Below are 15,707 nucleotides of genomic sequence, written 5' to 3' on the forward strand. Positions count from 1 at the left end.
TTATTGATTTTACTTATTTTAATCAGGCCCGTATACAGAACGTTTGATAGAGGAGTTCTAACTTGTGAGAACAAACCCAAACATGTAATGCACAATCAGCATTTTAAATGTTGCGGTGGTCTGGATGGATGTGATTATATCAAACCAAAAATGCTAGTTTTTCATCAGATGTATGTCGAGTAGGTTGATCACCATAAACAGTTGCGCTATAGCACCACTAGTTTGCACCACAATGAAAAAAACTTTGTTCATATTGGAATAATGGACAATGAAGTGAAATTATAAAGTGGAAAGTTGACCCTAGCAACAATGCAAAACTGATTTAGTCCGAAATTTTTATAACCAATTTCAAACCAAACATTCTTATGACGAATAGACAGGCTGTGTCACGTGGACATTGGTCTATTTCTAGATGTCAAGTAACCTATCAATAATTTATGATCTATACTCATTACACGACGTTAAATTTGTTTCTTTTGTGATTAGGCTTCCATTGTTTTAATATTGTAACTCTCACTTTTTATTAGTTTTTTAATTATGGACGTTAAAATTATCTAACTAACTGTAAAGAAACCTTGCATATGTAATATTTATTATATCTTGGAAGAAGAGCATACTGTTGGTTAAAACATTTTATTTCATCATTTATTTAAACAATAAATTTCATTATATCTTCCAGAACTAAAATTAACACGATATGCTGGTTCTATGTTGTTGTTTTCTTTAATTTAAGATACAGCCTAATATTTATATTAAAAAACTAAACATTAGTTTGTATAATATTAAAAACACCTCTGTGTTTCAATACAACATTCAGACGCTTCCTGGGAAGGTTACTTTAACTAAGGCATCTTTAAGGTATCTCTGTAGAGAACTCTCCATACCAGAAACGATTTTATCTTTTGATTTCTTTGCAATTTTGTTAGCAGCATATTTTAGAATCCAGTTGAAAAGGAACGAAGCTCCAGATACCTTCGTTATCTTAAATCCCTCAAAACGAGTAACTTTTGCGGAAACCAAGGTCACCTGTCCACCGTTCAAAGGAGCTGACAGAATAATTTGTACTGCTATTTCATTTATCCTAGCGTTTAAACTTCCCTTTAGCTTAATAAATCTGTTCTGTCTGTATCTATATCTACCACTAGCACTAACTCCTGACACTCCAAGGTTCGCATTCAAAACCACTTTTTTATTGGCTTCGTCATTTGTTAATGTGACGTCACCTCGTCGTCCAATACTTGAGAGACCTCTGACGACAACATCAGTAACTCGGAATTTGCCTTCATCTACTGCAGTTCCGACAACAAGAGGTTCAATTTTGGAAATGTATTCACGATTTTCTTTAAGGTTTTGTAGAACTTTGTCGATGTAGTCATTCATGTTTCCAGTCGTGCGAGCGACATCTGTGAACAATAAGTAAAACGAAAATTTTGAATTCGAAAATGACGCTAAACGAGAGTTAAACAAAAAGTTCTTTAAAGCAAATTGTGAACCAATAACTTTATTATTTCTTTGGAGAATATTAAGGTTGTTTTTTAAGGTAAATGTTTGATCAAAATATCAAATCTGGTAATATTTTATTATTCACTATTTGTATGAACTCTAGAAATCTGACAAACCCTAAAAATCTAATAGAAACTTGATTATTTTTTAACAAACCGTACGATTAAAATAATAATAAACAGTTGTTAGCCACAATAATATTTATTATTGTAAATCGTGAACACGTATTTTGTTATCTTAAGAAGGAAAATGTGTCGTTAGGTCTATAGTACACTCAGTGTTTCGTAACGTCTAAACACAACATACAAATGACACTGCTTGATGACCAGTCAAATCAAATTTCCTTAAGAATAGGCTAAAATGAACTTAAAACTATAGTAACGATATAGACACAGTAATTATAGAAATATCTTCTTGAAATAATTTTGAGTATAAAGTTATAAAATAAGATATTTTCTACAAACGTGGTATATTCCACATATACATCAACAGTCTGACTTTTTGTTGAGTTGTTTACACTAAAAGACATATTTGTGATATAAATCATAAATTTAAACAAACTTACCTCCACTTGCTACGCATATCGTTATTAAAATAATTAGAAAACTGAAACACCTCATGATTTATAACGTCCGTCAGTATTTTAATATTTGTTATCTGAAAAAACAGAATAATAATAGTTAAACTTTATTAACGTTCTTTACAATGTTCATGTTTAATATTTAGGTAAAATCAATTTCAGATCATAAGTACACAGTCTTAAGAAATGACAGAGATGGTTGATTGTTTGGTAGACAGTTTTAATAAATGTATAACTAAAAGTTGTACAGTATAAAATGAATGAACTGTGAAAGTTGTCAGTTGTGAGTTAGCACCGAAATAATCAGTAACAATAACTGATGTTTTTAGCACTATACAGAGACTGAGGGAGATGAACAACAAGGAGCTTGGACGTCGATACAGTCAATGTTACCACATCTTCAACCCGACATGGCCAGGGGTTAAGGCACTCGACTCGTAATGCGAGGCTCGCAGGTTCGCATCCCCTTGCGCCCAACATGCTCGCCCTTACAGCTGTGGAGGCATTATAATTTAACGGTCAATCCCACTATTCGTTGGTAAAAAATTAGCCCAAGAGTTGGCGGTGGGTGGGAATGACTACCTGCCTTCCCCTCTAGTTTTACACTGCTAAATTAAGGACGGCTAGTGCAGATAGTCCTCGTGTGAATTTGTGCGAAATTCAAAACAAATCAAACCACGTCTTATGAAGCCCTACCTGAATATAATTTTTTTTCCTATTTTAGTGTGGAAGTAATATAAAGGTCCCATTAGTCGCACAGATAGTCCAGCTGCTTTGTGCCATAAAACAACCAACCAACTCATTAGTCAATCTTTCAAACAAAGCTGCAACAGTTTCATCCTTAGTTATTAAGCTGTTGATTAATAAATATTTTGTGAGTGGTTTCCAATACAGTTAAAAAAAACGTTACATTTACATTTCATGTTGTTGAATCAAGATTAACTTTAGTAACTGGTTTCACGACATTCATAAATTGTGTATTTTGTTTTGTCAGTTCATTTTATACAGAAAAATGTTATCATTATATCTGCAAGTATAATATCTGTGTTTTATAAGATGTTCTATTTTTAACACAAGCTTTACAATAAACTATCTGTGTTCTATCAACGGTGGAATATAGACTTACCGTTTACCCACCAGAGGACCTGTTGACACCAATGACTCGTTTTTTTATATGATACTTATATTATACAAATGAAGTATCTTTAATAAACATTATCTCCGTGTATTAGAAGCTTCATGATAAAATACGTTGTTAATAAACAGTTTAACATGAATGTGTTTTACTTTGCTGTTATTATAATTAACAAATATAATCACCGTGACAGTTTCGTCATGTTTACTTCTTCTGGAACAAAATGAATTAATTTATTTCTAGTTAAACATAAAGAAACATTACGGTCGATCTGAACTGTGCTCACCACGGGTATCGAAACCCAGATCTCTTCGGGCACTCTGTTGAATTTCAACACTTTCACAGTAAAGCCCACACCCTGTAGCAAAGCGGTATATCTGTGGACAAAAACGCTAGACACCGGTTTTCGGTACCGTTGTGGGCAGAGCACAGACAGCCCATTGTGCAGCTTTCTGCTTAACTTCAAAATAAACAAACAATTTATAGTGAAATATGTAACATGCTCTTATTTCTAAATAACAAAACCTCCATTTGGGAATTTCTTCTCATTATTAGATATTTAGGTTACGAATTCCTTTAGTTTATCACCAGAGGTTAAATTCAAAAGACAATATTGTGACGTAGATACCTAATGCATTCTGTGATTGGCCCTACACTCAACTACTGACTACAGTTTCGTCCTTTAAAGGCTCATCACCGAAGCTTGGGTCAGCAAGCCAAAGAAATACCATTAGGCCTTTTATAATAGTGAAGTGGATGTAATATTTGTGGGGTTTTGAGTTTGTTTTACTTCACCATGTAGTAACCTAAATATCACACATAAACATAGTTTTAAACAGAAACCTTATTGATGAATATAAACAAACAGTACTTACCTGTATAATGCACTATTTGTACTTCTGTGTTTTGAACTCAGAAGAAAGCTATTTATACGTTTAAGTCTGATCTGGTATCAGTTATTTTAGTAATCAAATACCATAACAATGTTTTCTTTTTCCAGTAAATATTGCCTTATCGGAGTTTTGTAACGTAAGGAAATTACACAAGAACTTCGTGTTGGTGTGCAGATGGTTATTTTTCTCATTCGAAGTGTGTCTGTCACTGGTATAGATTACGTTAGCTTTTTCCTAACATTTTACGAGTGGAACGTTTCTCAGAACAATACTTTTATCATTACTGTTCAAAGTAAGTTTCTCCTGACTAGACAGATCTACATAAATACACCTGTCATTTGTGGGCCCCGGGGCTAAGGCTTCTAAAGTTAAATGAGTGGAATACGACCTAATGGTTACTGTAGTCAAACCGTGAATTTGAGTGGTCAGTATTCACAGTCTATTGCTGCGATAATGAGCGCCGTTCTTGTGCTACAAGAGTGAAATTCTTATATTCGGACAGACAAGAGAAAATTTGTAACAGAGTCTTAGATCACGTCTGTTCTGAACTGAAACTTCACAATAAAATATTAGATCGCGACTATTATAAGTAGAAACCTTATGACAAATTCTTAGAACTAGATTAATCTAAATAGTCTGTTGAACATTTGCACAAAATTGCACGGTAGTTGTATGCACGAACAGTCTCTCAAATTGAAGTAAAAGACTGGTGGAAAGAGAACTAGTCAAACACAAACAAACTATTTACTGACAAGTAGTGATATTAACCTCACGTATAATAACTTACGGCTGATAGGTATACTAAATGACGGATCACAAGACCTTCTGAGTGGAGTATTTATAATAACGACTTTATTCAGAAGTACTGCGTACAACATTTTCATCAGTTTCCTTTTTATTATCTCGCCCAACGTCAACATCACTCACTACCAACTCTTTTGCCGAAAAAAGTGGGAGTGACCGTGACATTATATCGCTCCTGAAGCTGTAAGGGTGAGAATATTCGGTGACTGTAAACTTTAATCAGAAAGCTTTATGTCACAATTAAAATAAAACGTGTGTGTTTGTGTGTGTTTCCATTTAACAAAGCTACATCAGGCTATCTGCTGAGTCCACCGAGGGGAATCGAGCCCCTGATTTTAGTTTTGTGAACCCGTAGACTTACCGCTGTAATAGCGGGGTACTAAAATAAAGTATTGATTACATAGCGTGAGATTCTAATTATTTTAAATATAAACTTTATAAGATTTTTGACCAGAAATATGCGAATCGAAACTTTTGATAATACAGTCACAGATTACGACGTTTCACAATATTAAGTAGTGATAATAGATACAGAAGTATCGGAAATAAAAACAGCTGGATATGTTTTAAGATTTGGAGCAACACTGCTGTTTCTGCTATGTCAGTGCAAAGCTACACAATAGGCTGTATAAACTCTGTCCACCACGGGAAATCGAACTCCGGATTTTAGCATTTTAGGTCTTTAAACTGACCACTGACCCACCGTGAGTAATGAAGGTAAAATAAAGGGATAATTACTGCAAAACAACAACAAATTCAACAAAATTTGAGATCTTTTGAAATGAGTTTTCTTGAACTCCAGAATTTTTTAGAAGTTTCAGGCCCATGTCGAATCTCTCATCACATATGAAGACCAAAATGTTTTTTTTTTTCTAAACTAATAAAAATAACAGATGAAGTCCATGCAAACCGCAATCTGCGGGTTGAAGACACGACCTAAATTATGTTTTTGTTTTCTAGGTGTTGAAATCCAGTGTGGCTCATATAAAAATGTGGTATTCAAGTACACTGGTGCCTAACAAATGGAGCCACGCACCTGTAACACATTTGTATCTGGTTCTTACAATACAGCTGTAACTAGTTTCTGGAGTGGTGAGAAATTATTCACCAGAAGAAGAGGAAAGCACAATATGGGACGAGACAGAAAAATCATAGACATATCTCACTTTTATGTCAGGTCGAGATCTTAGTGTGGTATCCCACAATTCTTAAAGTCTCTAAATGAAAGATTATTTAAAATAATTTACCAAAGGAAGTAAACATCCTAACTGAAGCCAACTTACACAAATATCTGTGTCATCTCTTGAAATGGGCTTCCTCTTCTCTTAGTATGAGAATCGGTACAGAGAAAGGTTCAAGGTTATACAATCTTCTATAGGATAACTGATACAGTATTTAACCTTCACTTACGACTTATTATAGTGTTGATGGGCTTTTTACGTCTCATGTATTGTGAATACGTTAATTCAGTACACATAACCTTCATGAGAACCTAGAAAATATTACTGAATATGTGTGAATATTTACACTAATTATAGAATAAAAAAAACGAGATAATACGAATATAAACACAAATATAATTCATTATTATGTACACAGATATGTATAACTATTGATTATCTTGTGATATGATATCGAGTGAAAATTGTTGAGAATATTAACCTATTTCTAAACAAGATTTCCATATTGTTCTGTAAAATTACATTTGAATTAAGGATGAAAAAAAAACCCTGTAAATACAGACAGAGGTTTTTGTAAACAATCTTATTCTTTGATCTCTTTTAACTTTCTTTAAGGTATCTTTAATATACCTCTGTAGGGAACACTCAGTACCAGAAATAATTTCATCTTTGGATTTCTGTGAAATTGTATTGGCAGCACATTTTAGAATCTGGTCGAAAAAGAGAGACGATCCAGACACCTTCGTTATTTTAAATCCGCCAAACTTCGTAACTTTTGCAGAAATCAAGGTCACGTGACCACCGTCTGAAGGAGCCATAGAATGATTTGTACATCTATGTTATTCATTCTTGCTTGGAAACTTCCGTTTATCTCAATAAATCTATTCTGTCTGTGTCTGTACGTGCCCGCAGTTCTAACCCTACAAACTCCCATGTTTGCATTCAAAACCACTCTCTTATTGGTTTCGTCGTTTTACAGTGTTACGTCACCTCGGCGTTCAATACTTAAGAGACCTCTGATGACTACGTCAGTAACTAGAAATATTTTATTTGTTTACTACAGTTTAAACAACAAGTGATCAATTCTTGAAATGTATTCAGAATTTTGTTTAAGGTGTAGTAAAAGTTTGTCGATGTAGCCATTCATATTTTCAGTCTCTCTAGCGACATCTACAGACGAATAGTAGCTACTATTATTTATTTATTTCTTGTTATAAATTTATATAAAAATCGGCTCGTTTGGGCTGAGAAAAACTTTTCTCAGCCCAAACGAGCCGTTTTTGCATATAAATTTCTCAACAAGTGGGTTTCTCGTCATCACTGATTTCTTGTTATAAATTTAGGTGTAACAAATCTGAAAACACAAAGTTTGAATTCAAACTAAAATTTTAACTTAAAAAAATAACGTTATATAACTCACGTATATCAACAGTTGAAAAACAACTTATGCCTACACTCTGTTTTAAACATTTACTGTAAATATTTGTGGAAATGTCTAGCATGATTGCGTCCGATAACAATATCAAATACAAGTTTAAAATTCCAGGACTTTATGAGTACAAAAGTTAGGCTGATGTTCGCAGAAGAAATTCTGAAGTGATGCTTCCTGTAATTACAAAACGTATTTGTTAAGAAATATGGCTGATAAACTGGACATGTTGTGGGTGTAAATTGGGTTATGTTTCAACCCCACACCCCTGCTAGTACAGCGGTAAGTCCACGGATTTACAAAGCTAAAAGAAGGGGTTCGATTCCCCTCAGTGGTCTTAGCAGATAGCCCCATGTGGCTTTGCTATAAGAAAACACGCACATACACTATTTAACCCCACTTTAAGGTGTCTATCATTTTAAATTGTAGTTCGGTTGTTTATTTTGAATTTCGCGCAAAGCTACGCGAGGACTATCCGCTCTAGCCGTCCCTTATTTTGCAAGGTGAGACTAGAGGGGAGGCAACTAGTCATCACCACCCACCGCCAAGTCAAGGGCTACTTTTTTACCAACGAATAGTCGGATTGACCGTCACATTATAACGCCCCCGTGGCTGAAATGGTGAGCATGTTTGGTGTGACGGGGATTCGAACCCGCGACCCTCGGAATTTAACTTGTAGACATTATCTTTTTTTTTTTTTTTTCAGTTGATCAGGTGTGACTATATATATTTTACATTCCATGTGATACCATAGATTATGAACAAGTTGAAAACACTTTTTTTGTTGGTTTATTCTGAAAACATCTTCATAAAAATAAAATTTTATATTAGCTTAAATTCACTGAAGTCAACAAACTTTGAGTTATTAACGTAATATCTTTACCTAGTAACGAGGTGTGTTAACTTTCTTTATATAAATACTGCAGGGGAAAAAACAAATACAGTCTTCTATAAAATAATTTATCCATGTTTGAATTTTTTACGCTTGATAAATCATAAATACAAAATATTGTTTGAAGTATGAAGCCAAATTTTACAGACTTTACGTGACGAATGTATTGAATAATGTTTGGTCACTTACAGTAATGACGTCATGTTATAATCAGTAGAGAAAACAAGTATCAGTGTTGAACTAAACGATTTCGTTCGTTTACTGATAAGTTGAAATTTGTACGGTTTGAATTGTAGTCTTTGAAACCTAAATTAGATTATAAAAACATTAATTTACCTCCAGTTATTTCCAATGTTGTCACCAAAAGAATAAGAAAACTGAAACACCTCATGGTAACCAATATTGTTCAGTTGATTAATATCTGAAAAAGTAAAATGTCTTACTATTACACGTCTTCTTATATTTTAAGTATATAGTGGTTAACGTCTCAAGTATTTATAATAACTTATGGTTACCAATGTTCTTTTGTTTATTCTAAATATTAACTTATGAAACAAACAACAGAATATCGTTATAATATTCTTCAGAAAGTTTTGGTAACTATATGATGTAATATCTCACGGAATTGGATGTAACACTTCTGACAGTCAAAGCAAGTGTAATGAAAATAGTCGTTACACTGGTTCAACGAACTTAGTATACAACACTCAATAAGTTATAAACTTGTGCAACCCTACTTGGAAATTACGGCTAGGCCTGAAACTTTATCAACCAAAACACCCATTACTCAATAAGTTATAAACTGACAGAATTCTCCTAACAAGTGACAAGTTACGACTAACACTGAACCTTTACTAATCAGCTTAATAATCATCATTCATTAAAGTTAAGGTTATAAACTACTATAACTTCTGTGACAAATTAATTGTATTATTGTATTGTATCTTGTAAATTTCGAAAGGTACTTCACATGTTTTAGTGTCTCTTATCTACAAATGTTGAAACTGCCTTCTGGGAATAAACAAGTGATAAAGTTGTTAGTAATCTTTTGCTTTCGAAATATATGTTGACATATTGGAGTTTGTTGTTACGTAAATAAATTACTATTATGATTCTTTTTGTACACAGATTTCCATTTCACATTCTGAGTATGTTACTAGTGTAGATTACATGTGGTTAATTTTATTATTTTAGAACAGGCGTTACCAAACAACGGCCCGCGGGCCGGATATGGCCATCGAGGTCATTTTGTCCAGCTCGCCAGTGGCTAGCCGCTTGGAAATAAAAAGTGACATTTCATCAAATGTCCGACTGTCATAACAAAATGGTCGCTTTAAGCTGGCAAACACAAGACGTCATGATAAAAAGAAACAAGGCTGTCACGCGCATTTTTAACCAATAGGAAAATTCTTCTTTCGTCTTTGCTGCCCGTTTATTCATATCAAGACACGTATCTATTAAAACATTAGGATTTCAAAAAAACAAGTACAGACTTAACCCTCGTCCTATCGACTTGTCTTGTAAATCTGCGGCCTAGGGTTACCTCTTCAGCAAGCTCATTTCTCTTAGTAGTCGGGTTATGCGCTTTTCGTAACTCGTTCTTAGGTAAGTGTCGTGACAAACGTACGTTTCAATATATTTTGTTTGTGCGTTCTTGGACCAGTACAATACTTTTCTCACAGCATTCTGTGTTTTACATTTTCAGATCCTGTTGTTTTCATCCATCGTTATGGCTGCTTTTAAAAGAAGAAAAGTGAACTCTGAGAGACGTGAAGAATGGGGAGAAAAGTACTTCTTTGTGGAAACCAGAAAGTTACTTGTGTGATATGAAAGTGTTGCCGTTTTAAAAGAGTACAATCTTATGAAACAAAACATCTATCAACATATTTAAAATTTTCAGAAAAGTTCCGTTCTGAGAAATTTGAATCCATGAAACGTGTTTTTGAATCTCAAAAGAATCTCTTCACGAGAAAGTTTGCTGAAAATGAATCTGTCACTCGTACAATTTACAAAATAGTGCATATGATGGCAGAGCGAGGAAAACCTTTTACTGACGGCAACTTCATCAAATAGTGTATGATGGAAGCAGCAAATGAACTGTGTCCTGAAAAATACAATTTGTTTGAAAGTATCAGCCTTCCAACAACTTCAGTTGTACGGAGAGCAGAAGAACTTGGAGAGAACATCGCATTACAGATACGCCAAAAAAGCTAGAAACTTCCTATTGTATTCTCTGGCACTGGATGAGTCAACTGATCTCTCGAGTACGTCACAACCTTTCGTGTTCATTCGTGGAGTTAATTTGGACTTTCAAATCACGGAAGAGTTGGCATCAGTTTGCAGCATGCACGGAAGAACAACTAGAGAAGACATTTTCATGGAAGTGCATAAAACTTTGTAAGACTATAACCTTCATTGGAATTAGCTTAGAGGTGTAATAGTTGATGGAGGAAAAAACATGGCCGGAGTAAAGAAGGGTCTGGTGGGGCTGATCAGGAAACAGTTGGAAGATCTTCAACTCCCAAGCACTCTGTTTATACACTGCATCATACATCAGCCAGCACTCTGTGAAAAAGACTTAGATATTTCTTGTGTACTGAAACCAGTCATTTCTGCAGTGAATTTCATTCGGGGTCATGCACTTAATCATCGCCAGTTCAAGGCGTTTCTTAAAGACATTGATTGGAATTTCTATGACATACCTTATCACACGGCGGTGAGGTGGCTCAGCTGCGGTAAAGTCTTGTCTCGTTTTTATAAGCTAAGAAGAGAAATAGATATATTTATTATCGAGAAATATAGAGCCGATCCAACCTGGTTGTCAGAGTTGTCATTTTTGGTTGACATCACATCCTACATGAATGAATTGAACTTGAAACTTCAGGGGAAGAATAACCTTGTCTGTGATCTCTATAGAATCATCAAAGGATTTCAGAGAAAGCTGTCATTGTTTGAAGTACATTTGGAAGGAGGAAACCTCTCTCATTTTCAGTGTTTCAATGAGTTTCATACTGGAATCACAGAAGATGTCAACCTGAGTTTCAGAAAAGTATTATTGGTGATTTAAATAAACATTTTCAGAGAGATTTTCGGATCTCGACAGAATCGAAAGTGGCATTCTCTTTTGATTGTGTCATTGGTGATGTGCCAGTGGAACTTCAGCTGGAGGTCATCGATTTGCAACGAAATGACTTGTTGAAATCAAAACACAGAGAGGGACAACTTATTGAATTTTACAGCTGCATACCTGAAGATGATTTTCCAATGCTGAAGCAGTTCGCATCTGGTATGGCATCAGTGTTTGGAACAACTTATATTTGTGAACAAGCATTTTCAAAAATGAAGTATGTGAAGTCGGTACATCGATCAAGGTTGACTGATGAACATTCGAAAGCGATTCTAATGATTGGATGCAGCAATTCAAAACCGAACATTGAAGATATTTTGAAAGCCAAACACCAATTTCATAAATCTCACTAACATTTTTGCGGCTTAGTGAAATTCAGATGTGTACTCACTATGTGCGATGTGACAATTGTTTTTGCTAATGTCACCTTCTTTGATAACCTCTTGGTAAATTAAAATGTTGGTTGTATTTCTGTTTTTTATTATATGTGTATGTTACATATTGCATGTATATTCTATGTGTATTGCATGTTACACATGGCTAATGTGGCATCCTAAACTTAGCGATAAGTCTTTTACAGAGAGCTTTCGTTCTAGCTTATGAGTATTGAACATAATGATCATGTGGCCCACACTTCTCATTCCCCAAGTAATCTGGCCCTCTGTGAAAAAAGTTTGGTGACCCATGGTTTAGAATAATGGTTTTAAAGCTCTAGAAACATTTCATCAACAAATTTATAAATAAGTTGTTTTTTTCTAGACAACAAAATAAAAGAAATAAAGATCAAAGAATAAGTTAATCTATCGCCGAGTTTAATTTTTTTTATATATTTTTATTTAAAATGGATGACGTTTCAACCTAGCGTTTATCGTTAGATCGAACAGATAACTTTACATATCTTTTCTGGGGTAACTATTTTATCACCGATATATTTTATTTACTAAAATTCTCTAATTTAGTTTCCTGCCATCTTTTTATAAAATTTTTTGTTATATCTTTATTCTAGTTTTTACTTTGTTCTTCCTGGTTTATATATGTACTTCTTTACGTCTCTTTCCTTGGGCCTATTTTTATCTTTTTTTTTTGTAAACTTCTTCAAGGATTTTTTTTAAAGTTATCTTTCGTTCTTTCTGACCTCGTATTAATAATTTTATCGTAACAAGAAACGCTCAACATTCAAACATTGAACTGGTGCTGTAATATTCAGTATATAAAGTTAAGTTCAGATTTCGTCTCTCTCTCGGGATTTAGGTGATCTTATGTACCCTGGAGGTGGTCAGGTACACTTTGACCTCTTCCTCCTTCCTCTACTTACATGATCAAACAGTGTAAGCTGGTATGGCTACTGGTTTAGGGTCAGAGTGGTCTGAGTTCACTCCGACCCTTTTCAGGGTAATTCCCGTCTGCTAGTTTCGTACGTTTATCGATATTATTTGCCCTATCAGTTGGAAGTCTACTTTGATAGTGGACATTTTCTTTTCCCTCCCTTTTATATATATATATATATTTATTTATTTATTTACTTATTTATTATCATGTTTTTATTTTAATTTATTTTTGTGTCAAAATATATGTTGATCGGGGAGAGATGTTTACGACAATCTTCATCATGTGTACGGTACCTATCTAGTTCGCATAATAATTCATATTTCATCGAATTTTTATCAAAATACGTTATTGTATTATGTAGGAGTCTATCTATTATCGTTGGTATGTTTGAATATATGTGTAATGATGTGGTTCTGGGAACTCTGTATGTTGTTGTAAGGAGAGTGTTTGGTATTGTTTGTAGCTTGGTTAACTTCAGGTTTATTCAGAGTTTTGTTATATTTTATTCAAATTACTCGCACGTCTATTAATTTTATTAGTTGTTATTTTTATCTATTCGTTCCCGAGTTCTTTTAACTTATCGAGTTGAAATAATTAAAGGTTCAGTCCACGTAACAATAATGAATTTAGTTTATTTTTAGCTTTGAAATTCGTACAAACTTAATAACCTGTAGGCTGTATTTACAGAAACACTAACTAAATGTACCACGTTAACATGACAATAACCCTAAACGTACCCTAATCGTACAACTAACGTCGCTAACGTCCTACTTCTCTAATTTGCTGAATCTCGTATTTGCAGTGTAAGACTACTTCTCTAAACTTTGCTAAAACGAATAGTATTGACAAAACACCACGGCTTGAAACGTTCTTAGGCCTAATTTGTACCAAAACTTGAAACGTTCTAGGCCTACACTATTAAAGTTTTGATATACCATACCAAATCTGTGTAATAACTGACTTACAATAAAAAGAGATAACTTATAACAATACGTTTAGCTTTTCAAAATATTTGTCACTAGGAAGTGAGAATGATATCACAGACAAATGACCCAAAATAAGAGATAAAATCGAGGGCAAAAACAATTAAAAAATTTCCATGAACAACGTTTTCCCGTCAAGACAACATTTACCTAAGTGCATAAAAATTATCAAAAACATGTATTTCAATTTAAAAGTTAAGTAAAACAGTTAAAATAACCAGTTTGCTTGGAAGCTACAAAATTCATGGGTGAGGTTATATATGTTATTAAATTATTAGCATTTTAAAACATCTTAAGAGTCATCCACAGTTTATTATGTATAATGCCAACAAATTTATGTGGCTGCACATACATGGAAAAGTCTGTTGGTTTATGAAAATACATATAGCATAGATTAGAGTTAACGATAGGCCTCTGCAAAATTATCCTGTTAGCCTTATATATTACCTCCATAGTTGTATTGTTATAGCTCAAGTTGTTAATCCAAGTTTTTCAAAATTTGTTATTCTTGTTTAGCTGGAAAGTCTCACGTAACGTAACATTCTTTTTTTTCATTGTTTTGAATCATTTTCCAATTTTAGAAAGCAACTTGAACCGTATACAATAAAGTGACTTGGACATTAATAAAGTACATTATAGTTTTAACTTAAGAGCTCGTTAGTCATTTAGTATTAATTAGTAATATGTGTTTGATTTACAAAAAAAATTGACGTTGCCTGTTACTGTCATCCAGGTGTGTAGATTTTTTACACCCGATGGGTGGAATGATTTTTGCAACCACTTATGTGGACTGTTCAATTTGCAAATTGGTAATCTCTGATTACGTGAACCTGAAAGCTGTAAACATGCAGTCACAGAGTAATCTTGTTGCCACGATACTTGCATATATACTTAGGCCTACTGACTGATACTTACGAACTATTGCTTAGATCGAAAAGCTTAGAGGCACGCCTATATTAAAGATGTACATTTTGGTCACTGATAAAGCCTACATCTAGGCCTAATTATGTAATTCGATTGGTAAGAACACGAGAATCACAAGAACAAACACAATTTGTAGGCCCGTAATGCAATAAAACAATTCAACAGACCAAACTGTAGGGGAGTGATGATTGTATGCACCATACCCCCTACCTAAAATGAAGGGGGGTTTATACCCCCAGGATTTACGCCCCTGATTTCAAGGGCTCCATAAGCATAGTTTAAGAAAACCACGAGTATCACACAATCTTACATTTTTTTATCACTGTTAGTAAACTGTGTAAACCTTTCAACTTTAAGTGTTTGTTTCTTAGTAGCATCTATTTGTTTACTTTAATCTAATCTTAAAACATTTGTGGTTCTCTCTATTTTTATATTTTATATAAAACATACATATACTGTATATAAATATATATATATAAAAGGTTCAAGTCGTATGCACAGAATAAATCTACAGACGACAAAACACTTGTCACACTTAAAACTTGTTGCTCTGAGATCTACGCCGACAAATCGTCATACACGTGATCACGAGAAAAAAACCCTTTATTTATAATCTAGGCACAATTTCTTCATTAGATTTAAAGGATAAAATTTCGTTTTCATAACTCAACTTTCAATATATTCTAAGTTTTCCCATTTCTAACCTCTCACCAGTTTTATTTTTCTGTCAATTTTCCTTCTCTCTTGCCTACGTCATTTCACTACAACAACAACTGATTCAAGAGTATCGTTACACTTGAAACCAATACAAACTATGAAGAAAGACAACAATAAAGTTGAACCACAATATTACTGAATATTTGCATATTGTAACTATGGAGACCAGACATTAAAATAGAAGCCGAACTTTGAGTTTGTTTGTTTTTT

At 33.8% G+C, this 15,707-nt stretch overlaps 2 protein-coding genes across 3 annotated transcripts; one reads left to right on the top strand and one right to left on the bottom strand.

Moving 5' to 3' along the window:
* Nucleotides 1-617: 617 nt before the first annotated feature.
* On the bottom strand, nt 618-4,117 carry LOC143231695 (uncharacterized). Its single transcript, XM_076466287.1, has 3 exons — nt 4,094-4,117; nt 2,069-2,160; nt 618-1,403 (listed from the first exon to the last, which is right to left on the bottom strand). Exons 2-3 carry the CDS (start codon nt 2,121-2,123, stop codon nt 814-816), a joined length of 645 nt encoding a protein of 214 aa, XP_076322402.1. The 5' UTR covers nt 2,124-2,160; nt 4,094-4,117; the 3' UTR covers nt 618-813.
* Nucleotides 4,118-9,604: 5,487 nt separating this feature from the next.
* On the top strand, nt 9,605-12,012 carry LOC143231696 (protein FAM200B-like). 2 transcript variants are annotated; one of them, XM_076466289.1, is made up of 2 exons: nt 9,605-10,022; nt 10,100-12,012. In XM_076466289.1, the coding sequence occupies exon 2, from the start codon at nt 10,876-10,878 to the stop codon at nt 11,482-11,484; it is 609 nt and encodes a 202-aa protein (XP_076322404.1). In that variant the 5' UTR covers nt 9,605-10,022; nt 10,100-10,875; the 3' UTR covers nt 11,485-12,012. The 2 variants fall into 2 exon arrangements, with proteins under 2 accessions (XP_076322404.1, XP_076322403.1); XM_076466288.1 differs by having other exon boundaries at nt 10,123-12,012.
* The last annotated feature ends 3,695 nt before the right edge of the window (nt 12,013-15,707 follow it).

The sequence above is a fragment of the Tachypleus tridentatus genome, chromosome 11 (assembly GCF_004210375.1).
Source record: "Tachypleus tridentatus isolate NWPU-2018 chromosome 11, ASM421037v1, whole genome shotgun sequence".
NCBI lineage: Eukaryota > Metazoa > Arthropoda > Merostomata > Xiphosura > Limulidae > Tachypleus > Tachypleus tridentatus.